At 46.3% G+C, this 13,235-nt stretch overlaps 1 protein-coding gene across 1 annotated transcript in view; it reads right to left on the bottom strand.

Moving 5' to 3' along the window:
* The window catches only part of LOC147896634 (Phosphoribosyltransferase family protein), a 60,511-nt gene extending 47,633 nt beyond the window's left edge, over window positions 1-12,878 (bottom strand). Inside the window, exons 1-2 of the mRNA XM_087381343.1 lie at window positions 12,439-12,878; window positions 11,997-12,312 (exon numbers count right to left, since the gene is read on the bottom strand). Of these exons, the coding sequence (XP_087237469.1) occupies window positions 11,997-12,312; window positions 12,439-12,656 (534 nt within the window). The 5' untranslated portion in view covers window positions 12,657-12,878. The remainder of the gene's footprint in view (window positions 1-11,996; window positions 12,313-12,438) is intronic.
* Window positions 12,879-13,235: the final 357 nt, after the last annotated feature.

Below are 13,235 nucleotides of genomic sequence, written 5' to 3'. Positions count from 1 at the left end.
ATCCTTGGCTTCTTCAAAAGAGTCAGGTTCTTCATCAAGAAGAGTACCTACATAAGCTGTCTCGATAGAAAGAGCCCCCCCTGCGTGCCTTACTGCACTACGAGTCCTGCCAAGCAAAGGTGCCTCATGTCTACTCCCTCTGAGAGTCTGTAGCAACCAATTCGGAACTGTTTTGGCTGCATGTATCTCTTGAATCTCTTGCCTGACAACTTCATCCACACCCTGTGGAGATACAAAATCAGCATGTCGCTGAATCGGGGCAAGTGGATCAGGAGGAGGTTGCTGTAAATTCTGATTTTCAGCATGAGCCTTAGCTGAGGAACCAAAAGCTATAGGAAGCATCCCCTCAAAAACATCATATGAAGAAGCTGGAATAGTAAATTCAGCATGTGTATGTGCTGAATTCTATGAAAGATAACATCTCTACTCACAAAAATCTTGTGAGAAGCAGGATTGTAGAAAAGAGAGCCCTTACTTTGTGCACTATACCCAACAAAATACACTTTTGCGCAAAAAGTAGTGCTAGTTATATTACTTGAAAGCGAGAGTATAAAAAGGCCTGAAGGCCAGCGGGCTGTAATCACAAAACGGATTCAGCCCGAGAAGTCAAAATGCTAAATACAAGCCTCTTAGGGCATAATCATCGAAGAGTGGACAAACAGCCACGGTGGACAGGCGTAATGCCACTGAAGAATCTGAGTGGAGTGCTGGAAGAATAACTCCCGGTGGTCCCAATCGCGAAGGAAACGTCGTCTCTTTTCCTTCCCTGCCCGGGACTCTCCCTAAATCTGATCCCACTGACCCTTGAGTGTGTGAATGATCGTGCTCCAGATATCTGCTAGGGTCTGGGTAGTAGAAGTAGTCTGAGCTCCTACAGTCTGCGCGCATCTGGAAGTCTAGATATGCCAGCCTGTGATGCTCCCTATAATCTCCCAAACTGGGTGCCGAGGCATCGCTCCTGCATCTGTCTCTGTCAAATGCCATGGGAAACTGTCCATGTATGCCCAAGTGGCCTACGTGATAAAAAGGACGGGATCCTGTCTAGAGAATTCATAGGCCAAGTGATGTCCCGGCTCAGTGCTGCACCAACAAACGGCTCCCCAAGTGATCGGTCCTAGCTCAGGTGTAGCCCTAGCTAAGATCCCCATGATTCCCTTCCAAACCGTCTGCACATGCGAGCAGCTCCAAAGGCAATGCTTCAGAGACGACTCCTCCTCAAAACACATCTGGCAATGCCCCTCCTGTCCCATCTGTCTCAGCCAACTGCCAACTAGAAGCCCCTTGTGTGCCACCATCCAAAGGAAGTAGGAGATCTTCCTCGGACGCCAGCTGGCCCAAAGAGTCTTCCAGAAAGTGCGAAGAAAGACCAAGGATATCCCCTGGGCATACCACCTATGTGCCTGTGTGGGTAGCCCACGCTGGAGAGCCCCAAAAGCACGCCGACCCGTGCGTGCACTGTAAGAAAAGAAGGGGGTAGGGTTCTCTGAGGTCTCCGATGGTGGCCAACGCCACTCCCATGGGTCCCACTCCACCTCTGACAAGGAACGGCCCTCCCATATCCAGAGTCTCCAATCCTGGTCCTGCATAATCAGGGGGTCTATCTGTAGGCGACTGTCATCAGTGATGGAGAAGAAGTGAACCGAAGAGTCCGAGAAGAGGCCTACCACCACCAAAGGAATGCCTCGTGGAGTGAACTGTCCTAGCCACCTCTCATCTCCCGGGAAGAGCTGTCCGGTGCTTGCAGGAATCCTCCAACCTGCAGGGATGGCAGCATCAATCTCCGCTCGTCGATCCTGGATCCCACGTGCCGTGCCTACTACTGCTGCCAGCTCGCCTGGGCTCATCTGACTGTAGACGTCCCTCCAAACCCGGAATGAGCGCGCGGGCCCACGCGCCCAGAGCGCCCAAGGGATATGGGATCTCTCTCCAAGCTGGCGACCTGTATCATCTGTCACCTGGCTGCTCCAGATCAAGGGCTGTCTGTCTGTCTCCTCTCGGCAGCTAGGGGGAACCTGGGAGAGGCTGTGTCGCAACTTCCTCCAGACCGAAATAAGGCTACGGAGGAAGGGGGAACGGGGCTGAGTCAAAGGAGCTGAAGTGAAGATCCATCGAATAGAAGGCTGCCAAACACCCCCTCTCTGGGGAGTACACCCACTGAGACCATGCTGTAGCAAGAGCTTCCACATCTGTCCTCCTGGGGTCAGACCGCGGATGACTAGCTTGCCAAGAAGCGCCTGACTCTGCAACTCTGGATCTATGATGCCGAGGCCGCCCTCTGTCTGGGGGAGGATGACCGTCTGCCAGGCGACCCTAGCTCTGGTGGTGCAGGAACCGTCTGAACCAGACCATAGGAAGTTCCGCACCAGTCTCCTCAGCTGGGCTACACAAGACCTCGAGAAACACCAGCAAAATACACTTAAGTGCCTTATCAAACAACTTATGTCGAAACTCCACAGGCACGTGGGCATATGTAACACAACCAAAAACTCTGAAGTGATCCACTAAAGGCTTTCTCCCATGCCAAGCGTCATAGGGAGTGATTGTCTTCAAAACCTTAGTGGGAGTCCAATTCAACACATAATTGGCACACATAAGGCCTTCGAGCCAAAACCTGTGAGACAACTTCTTACCAGTAAGCATGCATCTATCCATCTCCATGAGAGTGCGAATTTTGCACTTAGCTTTGCCATTTTGATGTGGTATAAGTCTCACTATAAGCTAATGCGTGATGCCTTTCTCCTTCAAAAATGTCTCAAATTCATGAGACAAATACTCCCTCCCTCTATCAGTGCGAAGTGTTTGCACCTTGAGTCCTGTGTCATTTTCAACCATAGCCACAAAGTGTTTGAAATGCATAAACACTCCTGTTTTTTAATTTAGACCATAGACCCAAGTATAATTGGTAAAGTCATCTATGAATGTAACATGATAGAGGATAGCCACCAAAAGCAGGTGTCCTCATAGGACCGCAGACATCACTGTGTATGAGCTGTAATTTATGAGTAGCTCTTACTGCAACATCCTTCTTAAAAGGAAATCTATGCATCTTGCCAAGGATGCATCCCTCACATGCATGAGGAGGAGGTGACTCTAAAGGAGGCAATGCATCAACCATAGCATTTGCCATAGCTCGTGTGCCCATATCTGGCATTCCATAACTCCGCATTCTGCATCACAGTAGTGGGAGTGCTCACTGAAAGTGCAAGATCGGAACTTTCTCATAAATATCAAGCTGGAAAAGACCCCAATACAAAGTGGCAAACAACATCAAAGCATAGTCATTCTCTTTGTCTCAGAGTGCACATTTAGCATCATCAAATATGACCTAAAATTCTCCTCGATTAAGAGAGGACACTGAAAGCAAATTCTTCTTTATACCTGGCACATAAAGAACATCTGAAATTCTGAAATCTATGCCATCCGTGGATGTGAGTATGATGTCACCCACTCCACATACTGAATATGAAGAATTGTTTGCATATGTTACCTTTTTAGCATGTGGTGCATGCAGAGATGCAAAAAGATTCTTCGTAGAAGTGATGTGCTTAGAAGCACCAATATCAAAAAACCAAGTGTTCAGTGTCTCATTGACACTAAAAGAGCATGCATCCTTCGAAGGGTCATAGCTACAAGTCAAGAAAGCATACGGATCATCCTCAAAAGTGACGGTAGTATCTAGACTATCCACTGGAAAATCTGAAATGCAAGATAAAAAGGCATAGTGCTCTTCCACAAAGTTGGCTGTAACATCCCCTCCATCATGTGCATTAGGAGCTGATGCATCTGAGACAGCCATACATGAATCCCTTTTCTTTTCCTTAGCTATTCACTTCTTGCATTCACCAATGTAATGACCTAGCTTCTTGCAGTAGTGACAAATGCCCTTCCTCTTAGGCTTATCTGCATCACCTTTAGCCTTATAAGAGGGGAATCAGCTTTATGCTGATGTGTGGCCTGATTTGCATGTTGCTTTTGCTGCCCTTTTCCTTTGGGCTTGAACTTAGCATGGCATGGTATGCTTGCCAACCCGTGTTGCCATGTTCCTTCTTGTCTCCTCTTCCTGCAATAAGATTCCTACCAACTCGTGAAAAGAGAGAGGATTGCTGCCCCCCCTTAACGACAAATTCAGTGAGGTGTGGAAACCGAGATAAGACTTAGGAAGAGAATTCAGAGTGGTGGTAAACATCTCTAAATCCCGGAATAACCTCATCTATATTCAGCAACTATTCCCTCAAATCCTGAAGTTTTGTGAGGTGAGCATTCATGGAATCTCCCTCATCCATATGTGTATGAGATAGCTCTCTCTTCAGGAAGGAAACTCTGGCATCATTTCTTGCTGCAAACATGCTCTCTAAAATCTCCCAAGCTGGCCTTCAAGGTCTTGCATGATCGAATGTGAGGAATAATGAACCTCTTGACAAAAAGAGAAATAATAGAAAGAGCTTGTGCATCCCTAGAATCCCAGCTTTTCTACTCTGATGCGGAAGCCACTAGAGTAGCAGTTGCTGCTCCAATCACTTGTCCTGCATTTTGACCTCTACCCCTGAAAGGTGTTGCCACAGTTTATGGCCTTGCCTCATCTCCATTGACATAATCCCAAAGATGTCTACCAACCAAGATGTTGCGAACCATAAAACTCCACAAGGAGTAGTTAGTGCCATCCAACTTATCCTCCTGTGTGAGGACTCCAAACACCTCATTGGGGTTGTTCTGAGCTATTTATGCCAAAAAGCTTAAAAATGCAGCAAACTATACAAGAGAAATCCCTTCCTGGGATGTAAAATGCACAACCAAAGTCTGCCAAAAATTCTGCCCACAATGACAATTGCTGTCACAGCGTATTCAAAGGCTTGAAATGTACCACAATGCTCTGCAAAAGCCCAAAAATCTGCAAAGTATATCTGCAAAAAGTGGCAAATGTCTGCAATTTGACTCACACTGAGTCCAAAACTGCTTGCAAATCTCCCAGATGACCTTTCAACTACCAAATTGCATCCAAAATGCAAAAGCCCCAAATTTCTACAAGAAATTGCACCTGAAAGGAGCAAATCAACCAAAAGCCCCAAATTTTGCAATTTTCTACAAAAACTGTAAAAGCCCCGAATTTCTCCAAGAAATTGCACCTGAAAGGGGCAAATCAACCAAAAGCCCCAAATTTTGCAATTATTTGCAAAAACTGCAAAAGCCCCAAATTTTGCCTGCAAGATTGCAAGCAGAACCAAAAAGCCCCAAATTTCTAGAGCAGGTTCTGCAGCCTGACTGCAATGCCTACAACAAAACAATATGCCCTAAATACGCTCCCAAAATGCAAGCCAAACAATGGCTATCTGCAAGAATGTCTGCCAAAAACACACCAAATGTGTACTGAGCAGGTACAATCGTACAGACGGCACCCTCAATTGTACAACAAATGTACAGTGCGCAGACGCTCAACTTGTACAGACGGTACGAAAATGTACAGAACGCGAGAGCTGTACGAAATGCGGGAGCTGGTTGTACGACGCTTCACGGATTGGATTGTCGTACGGAATGTCAGCAGTTGTATAGACGAAATCCGTACAGACGGACTGTTGTAAAGTGCTCCAACAGAAAATGTACGGCAACTGGTTCGAAACAATACGACGAGCTGGCGCCTCTATACGGAGACCTGCATGGTTGGCGATGGAAAACAGTACAAAATCCGTACAGACTGTATGGAATAGCAGCAAGAAGGCACAAGCTGGAGCAAGATGAAGGCAAGAGGCTGGAGACTGAAGCTTGACAAGGGAGCAGCTTGCTCTAATACCAAATGTGAGATTTGGGAGAGTAGAATGCAAGAGTGAGAGCAAGAGTGAGCTGAACGTCTGAATAGAAGAAGTATGAAAGTACAAGAAAGAGTGGGCTTTTGTCTTAGTGACAAAACCCTTATCCTATCCACTAACCATAGTTAGGGATTAGACTGTGGTTAGAGGGAAAAACCTGAATGAGGGAAAAGTGCCACTGCCTAGAATATACCAATAATTCTAACAGTCTCCTCCTTATAGGGGTGATCCGCAGTGCCAGTCGCCGCTTAGCTCCTTGGAGAGGCAGTCACAGTTCCATCTCTCTTGGAGTTTCTCAGAGAGAGCTACAATTTCCACAGCTCCCGGCATCACACAAGTTCTTCAGGAGACATTTCCATCCACAGTTCCAGATTCCAGGAGGGTGTCAGAGTTTTTACCCTCAGCAGTTATCACGCCAGCCGAGGAGGCAAGTTCATTCCAGGTTTCCCTCACTGCAGTCATGCAGACAGCAATACCACACTTTCCAAAAGTGCATGTGAGTATGGTGGAGTTCCTAGGTTTTCAGTTTTGGTTGCCCAGCTTCAATGGCTTTCTCATCACCCCAACTGTTGCTGGAGTAGCACTAGTATTTCTATGTAAGTGTATCTTCCACAGTGGAGAGAATGCATGCCAACAGTTGGTAGCCAGTTTCACGCCATTGGACTTCTGGAGTGCAGTGCCACCACATCAACAGCCCAATCGGTTCTTTATATAGAGATGATTATAAGTGTCGCTATATAGTGACATTTATCAACGTTGCTATACAGCGATGCTTTATAGCGACCGTTCTTTTCCGATGCTTTTAACAACTTTAATAACGACATTTGTGCCCATTAAAAAAAAAAATTAACATAAAAAGCGTCAGTATTTTCGTTGAAAAAGGGCCTATGCCTTGTAGTGGTTCCATGAGAAGAGAAGTCTACATACTAGTCAACTCTAGATAAGGGAAAGAAAAGATCAAAGATGGAGGGTGGACTGCAGTGTTTCATTGCTACTATCCATTTGGATCAAACACAAAATTTGTTATCCCAGTTTCTACATGTCATGAAGCACCACCAACTATATGCCTATAGGATGCTCTATTAGAAGTATATGAAGAAGCTAGGTGTGGCAAGGTTGTGGCTTTTTAGAGGAATCCAATGAGCCCAAAAAGTGTAGCATTTGTCATGCCAATCGTAATGGCAGGCAATATAACTTGGCTGTTGAATAAGGAAGAAGTGCAATTCAACAAGCTAGAAATATATGACTATTAGATTACATTAGGGTTGAATTCCATCACTACTGCAAAACTCTACATCACTACAAGCTCAGTACAAGGTATTGGATGCCTTTCAACAGAGCTTGCAATTGAAAATACACTTAGGAAAAAAATTGTGAAGGGAGAAAGCATTAGTATTTTCCTTGGGGAAAATTGTCAAATTGTCCACGAGCCTATCATAGTGGCATACCACCCAAGGATCACAAGTTCGCAGTAGTAGCGTGGTGGGATGACTCGCCTCAGCAATTCGGCTTCCACTCTTCACGACAATACCGGTTCTCGTGAGTTTTTATTGAGCCACAGTGTTATCATAACAAAACATTCGTTCCTCAACCTTTTGGAGCGGTACAAGATCAATCCCAGTGCCAGACTATTATTTCTCAATTCTTTGGGAGGACAATCAAGTTTCGAGCAGCAATTGGTGGTCAGCACCATCACATTCGCTTCACATATTCAATCAGTCCCTCAGCAACTATCATCATCCAAAATTTAAGCAGGAGGGAATGTCACACGCACCCCTACACTAGGGAGCCTGGTGCCACAGACTGGCCCATTTCTCGTACGCCATGACCCCCATTGTGAGTTCTAGTCCAAGGACGAGTCAAGCACGAGCTACTGGGATTCATTCCCAGTTCCCAAAGTCACAAGCCACAGTGCAGCAATTAGGGTCGCCAGGGCAAAGCGCTATGAGGTATCCACCTAGCAACAAGTTCAAAAGAGGAAAATGTCACCTGCACCATGGTCAAGCCTAGGTGGCAGTGACAACTGGCTACCTAGCCTGCCTTAAATGGCCCAAAAGGGCCTTGTTTTATAGGCAAGGGCCAGTAGTCTGGTCAGCCAAAACCGACCACCCAGTCAGTTGTGCTGGCCCAAGGTTGGTTGGTTCCTAGCCCTATATGAGGAGCCTTCAGTCCCCCTTATCACTCACTCAGCCATCCTCAATTCAGGACTCAGCTCCCAGCCTCCAACATCGCTTCCCGCCAGCATATATGCGAGGTTTGGCTTGTTCCGATCCGACTTTCTGTTGGGGAGAACGGGGGGGTCCCTTTTTCTCACGGTTTAAGGATTTTAAGGGTACATTCACACAATGGGGGAGTCACCCCGTTAGGACACCCTGTTCACCGTTCAAGACCAACAATTTTTAAAAAAATCCCTTGTTTCAGAACCTCTGGAATTTAGGGTTGGTCGAGAAGGAGATGTTTGCCTCAAGAATCCAGGGTGGAGATGTTCTCAGCCCGAAAAGTTTGCTACAGCATGCCATCGAGGTTCCATCGTCTCGCGTTCCTCGTCCACACATTCCTCTGCAACTTCCGTACCTTCTTCCGTCGTCCTCAGCTGTCGCAAGCCGTGCCTTCCCCACACTAATGCTTCCGCCACAATTCTGCCTGTCGCTCACTTGCCCTCTTCTCGTCCCACTCGTGGGCCATCACCGCTCTAGTACCAAATGTGAAAAACCAGACTTTTCGAGGATTCGAATGTGCGCAATGCATGCAGAATTTGAATGCCAATTGGCCCTCCAATGGGGAAGAGCACCCTCGTGAGAGTACTTGTTGCATAAGACCAGCTTAGAGCTGCCAATTATAAGGACCTTTTGGGTCATCTTTTGGTCTATCCATCCTTTTATGTGCCCCTTTTCTGCCTTGATTGGCCCTAGCCTTGTTGTTTATGAGCTAGCCCCTAGACTTGTACATCTTCTCCGACTTGCCCATGGAGAGCTTCAAACTTGCACATGGAGAACTGAGAGAGAGAGAGAGAGAGAGAGAGAAGAGAGAGAGAGGGAGAGAGAGAACACAAATATACACACACACACAGAGAGAGAGAGAGAGAGAGAGAGAGAGAGAGAGAGAGAGCTTTTGGTCTATTCATCCGACTAGATCTACTCAATTAACATGGCCAATCTCTGCTCACTGTAAACTTACGAGTAGAAGGGTTATAGCATCTATACCCTTTCTGCTGCAGAGAATAACTAATAAAGATGCACTTCTCAGCTTTTGGATCCAACTTGGATCTCAACTCATCTGGCACATAAACATAGGCAATGCAACCAAAACCTTTCAAATGAGAAATATCTGGTTTCCTACCAGTATACCTCTCCTCCGGCGTCATGCCATGTATTGCTACAATGACAGTCCTATTCATTATTTAGACTTACCCATGGAGAGCTTCAAACTTGCACATGGAGAACTAAGAGAGAGAAGAGAGAGAGAGGGAGAGAGAACACAAATACACACACACACATACACGCATACACACACACAAAGAGAGAGAGAAACTAAGAGAGAGAGAGAAGAGAGAGAGAGGAAGAGAACACAAATACACACACATACACGCACACACACACACAAAGAGAAAGAGAGAAAGAGAGCTTTTGGTCTATCCATCCAACTAGATCTACTCAATTAACGTGGCCAATCTCTGCTCACTGTAAACTTACAAGTAGAAGAGTTATAGCATCTATACCCTTTCTGCTGCAAAGAATAACCAATAAAGATGCACTTCTCAGCTTTTGGATCCAACTTGGATCTCAATTCATCTAACACATGAACATAGGCAATGCAACCAAAACCTTTCAAATGAGAAATATCTGGTTTCCTACTAGTATACCTCTCCTCTGGCGTCATGCCATGTATTGCTGCAATGAGAGTCCTATTCATTATTTAGACTGCTGTAGCAACTGCTTCAGCCCAATAATAATCTGACAGGTCTTTTTCATTGAGCATGGCACGAGATACCTCTCCAATATGCATGTTTTTCCTTTCTGCAAGTCCATTTTACTGTGGAGTATGACTGCATGAATATTGTTGCTTTATGCCATGCTCCTGCAGGAGCCTTATAAACTCATTTGAGAGGTACTCCCCCTCCATCTGACCTTAGGTATTTTATTTACAAGTATGTTTCTTTTTCAACCATAGCTTTAAAAGCTTTAAAATGCCCAAACACTTCACTTTTCTTTTTAATAAAATACACCCAAACTTTTCTGCTGTAGTCATCAATAAAAGTGACAAAATAATGACAACCTCCAATAGATGCAGCTTTATGCAATGTGGTAGAGAGAATGCTACGTGAGATTAACAATGAAAGGGTGATACCCTTTCATTAATGTCCCTTCAGATCACTCAAGTTTTATCTTTCCATTAACACCTACCCTTAGCCTCTGACCCATGCACCTACCATTCAATAGACTCTAATGCACCCTTTCCCTTTCCTATTGTCCCTAGAACCTAGACACGTGTGTGCACATCTTTATTACTAACCATTGACCAATGTTACATAGTTTTTGCGGTACTATTTACACCGCTTGATTGATCATATATACAAACATATAACCGCACCATCAAATTGACGCCTAACAATGATAAGGTTCTAATGACTATTAATTAACTAAATAATCATTCTCTTGTCATGACATACCGACCAGATCAGGCCCTAGAGGCCTGTAAAAGCCTGCCAATTTCTGTCAATCTCCAGGGCTGACAACAATCCCATGTGCCAGTAAGCAGAGCCCATGTGTGGCCCAAACAATGGCCAACGCTGACTGTCTCTTCTAGTACATACCTGCCTTAAAAGGTGGGTTTATGTAGCCCTGAAAGGATATTGTAAGCTGCCCAAGTGGCAGCCTGTGTGCTGCAGCCTCTCTCCCTCCATATGTTCCCCCTTCCATGCTATAGTGTCACTCCCCCATGCTCTCCTCATTTAGGGGCTCACAAACGGTACTTGACCCTAGTTCTAATAACCAATCCAAGCCACTCACCTTTGACAAGTTGGGGCCAATGCTATAGCCATGAAAAGATATAAAGTGAGAATGGCGACGACAAGGCCTTTCTTGCTTCAAGCACAGACTGATGCAAAGGAGGAAACTCTTCAGAGGATGGAGGCAAGCAAAAAAATGAAGGCTTCTCTGATAAGTTTGGACGAATTGCACGCAATTACAAAAAGAAGGCGGCGGATCAAAAGAAGTAGGATGACCAACCTCAAAAGAAAGAACCAGAGTCAAATAAGCCACAATTGGTGACTTTTCTTGGTGGTTACTCCAGGCATCCCCAAGACACGGGACACGGTGAGATGTGTCAAATAGTGCATAGATTCGCATTCGTTTATGAGGGTTGAGGACAGCAAGTGTCTCTCAGATTCCCAGGCTGAGGATGAGGCAAGATGAAGGTGTCCCAATCCAGACAAGAAAGGCAATCTCAAGAGGTGCTTGGCTTGCTATAATGGAGGGAGCATCAACTTGAGTACCCAGGGGGCTTACTCCCCTGCTTTTTTTTTAATGCCTTATCATTGATAGGGGCATCTGACCTTTTGTTGTAGGTTTGTGCAGGTTTTGGTCGAGAATGGAAGCTCAGCCATTGACCAGCCCCGTCGATGCAGGAGCATCCTGCCTTCCATCCCACAAGAAGGCCTAGCAATGGAAGAAGCGGTCCACCGTCTCAGCATTGCAGAAATGCTCTCGGAGGTAAGTTTCAACCAATCCATATGTCACTCTTCATCTATGCGAATGTATCGTTGAGTTTGGAGACTCTTTAGCACGTGTATGAGTGTGAGATCTCGCAGTTGTCGTGCATACATTTTACACAAACCGTGCAGTTTAAGATGATGAGTTTAAAACTCATCGTCTGTCACCCTTCATCAAGCATAGCAAGGTCATCAGCACCCAGCTGTGGATGCAAAAGATCGCAAGAACGCATAGTCTCTCGCACGGACACCTATCTACACACTTAAACACATGAGCATACGTTTTCTATAAAAGTCTTCATGCTCATAACAGCCTTACTCCAGATCAAGTGGCATTATCAAAAGCCGTGTGCACCGCCGACCATGGCGAGTTACCGATGGGCTCCTACATTCGTTAACGAGCCATGCTACTATCCTGACTGCGAAATTCAACAGCTACGTTCTCCTGAGAGACAACAAGTTCGTGAGAGAATGAAGGCGCTTACTTGAAGTGCATGGATATCGAAAATAACAAGGCTTGTAGGACCACCCCTTGAAATCGGGATGTTCGAAAGTATCCTGGCCAGAGTAAAAGCCGTGGCAATGTCGCCTTCGTCTTCCATCCGCTCGAATGTTCCCGTTGGAAAAAAAGGTAGAACCAACGTGAAAGACGACACGAACATCCGAGGCAAGGCGTAGATAATGGAGAGCTGCTCAAAAATCACTCCTGGAGAGCTGAAAGAGGCCAAAAAGGCGACGTGCTGACCGCGAATGCCATGAGCGTTTGGGACGAACAAATTCGGGAAACCATCGGCGAAGGTCCTGCAAGGAAAAACCGGCTGCTGTGAGAAGGTTTAGCAGCCATGTGTAAGGAGCGCACGCCAATGCAAATGGACGGAAAGTTCGAAAATGAGAGCATGAAAGGGGGGGGGGGGGGGGAGAAGCGACCCCCAGTTAATCATCTTGAGCTCGATGGTGTCGGTTTCGGCAGCGATGCGGCGGGCGAGGTCTTCGGTTTCGCTACAGTAGAAGAGGCAGACGGGTTTCTTGTGCGATTTGTCGAGGAGGCGACAGGAGATGGAGGAAGGGAAGGAGTCGGGGGGGGAGGAGGAGGAAATAGGCAAGGTAGGGATGTAGGAGTAAGGGGGGGAGGGGGAGTGAGCCATGGGAGGAGAGGAGGAGGAGGAGGAGCAGCGAGGAAATGGCGATGGCGATGGCGATGGCGATGGCGATGGAGGAAGTGAGCAGAGAAGATGAAGAGAGGATTTGGAAGATGAAGAAATTTTGCAACAGACAGAAGATGAAGATGAAGATGAAGATGAAGATGAAGAAGAAGATGGAAACGCAGAGAATGTATTCCAAGTGTAGCTTGTGGCCTTTCCTGCTGCCTCCATTCCTTTCCCCTTTGCTTTTACTTGCCCTTTTGCTGCCTTTTATACTCCCCCCCCCGCCCCCCCAGAATGGCCCCCCTCCCATCCATTCTTTCCCCCACATGGGCGTCCTCCTCCTTGACTTCCCACTCCCATCCACACATGATGATTTGATTTATGCACACACATCATGAGATAGAATTCATTGAATTTTCCTAAATGAGCATGCATACCCTTCCACAACAATCTCAACATGACATTCCTATGTGCTCCTCGTCCTCACGGAGGGGACCATCAAGTCTGTCAGCCCCATTGAGGGTGCCGAATTCCAATATGCTCGTCAAGGATGGGACCATCGAGTTCGCCCCATGAACT

Source organism: Dipteris shenzhenensis, chromosome 11 (assembly GCF_047967505.1).
Source record: "Dipteris shenzhenensis isolate YYH24624 ecotype China chromosome 11, Dip_SZ_1.0, whole genome shotgun sequence".
NCBI classification, from domain to species: Eukaryota; Viridiplantae; Streptophyta; class Polypodiopsida; order Gleicheniales; family Dipteridaceae; genus Dipteris; species Dipteris shenzhenensis.
This window is presented reverse-complemented; position numbering and strand designations above follow the sequence as displayed.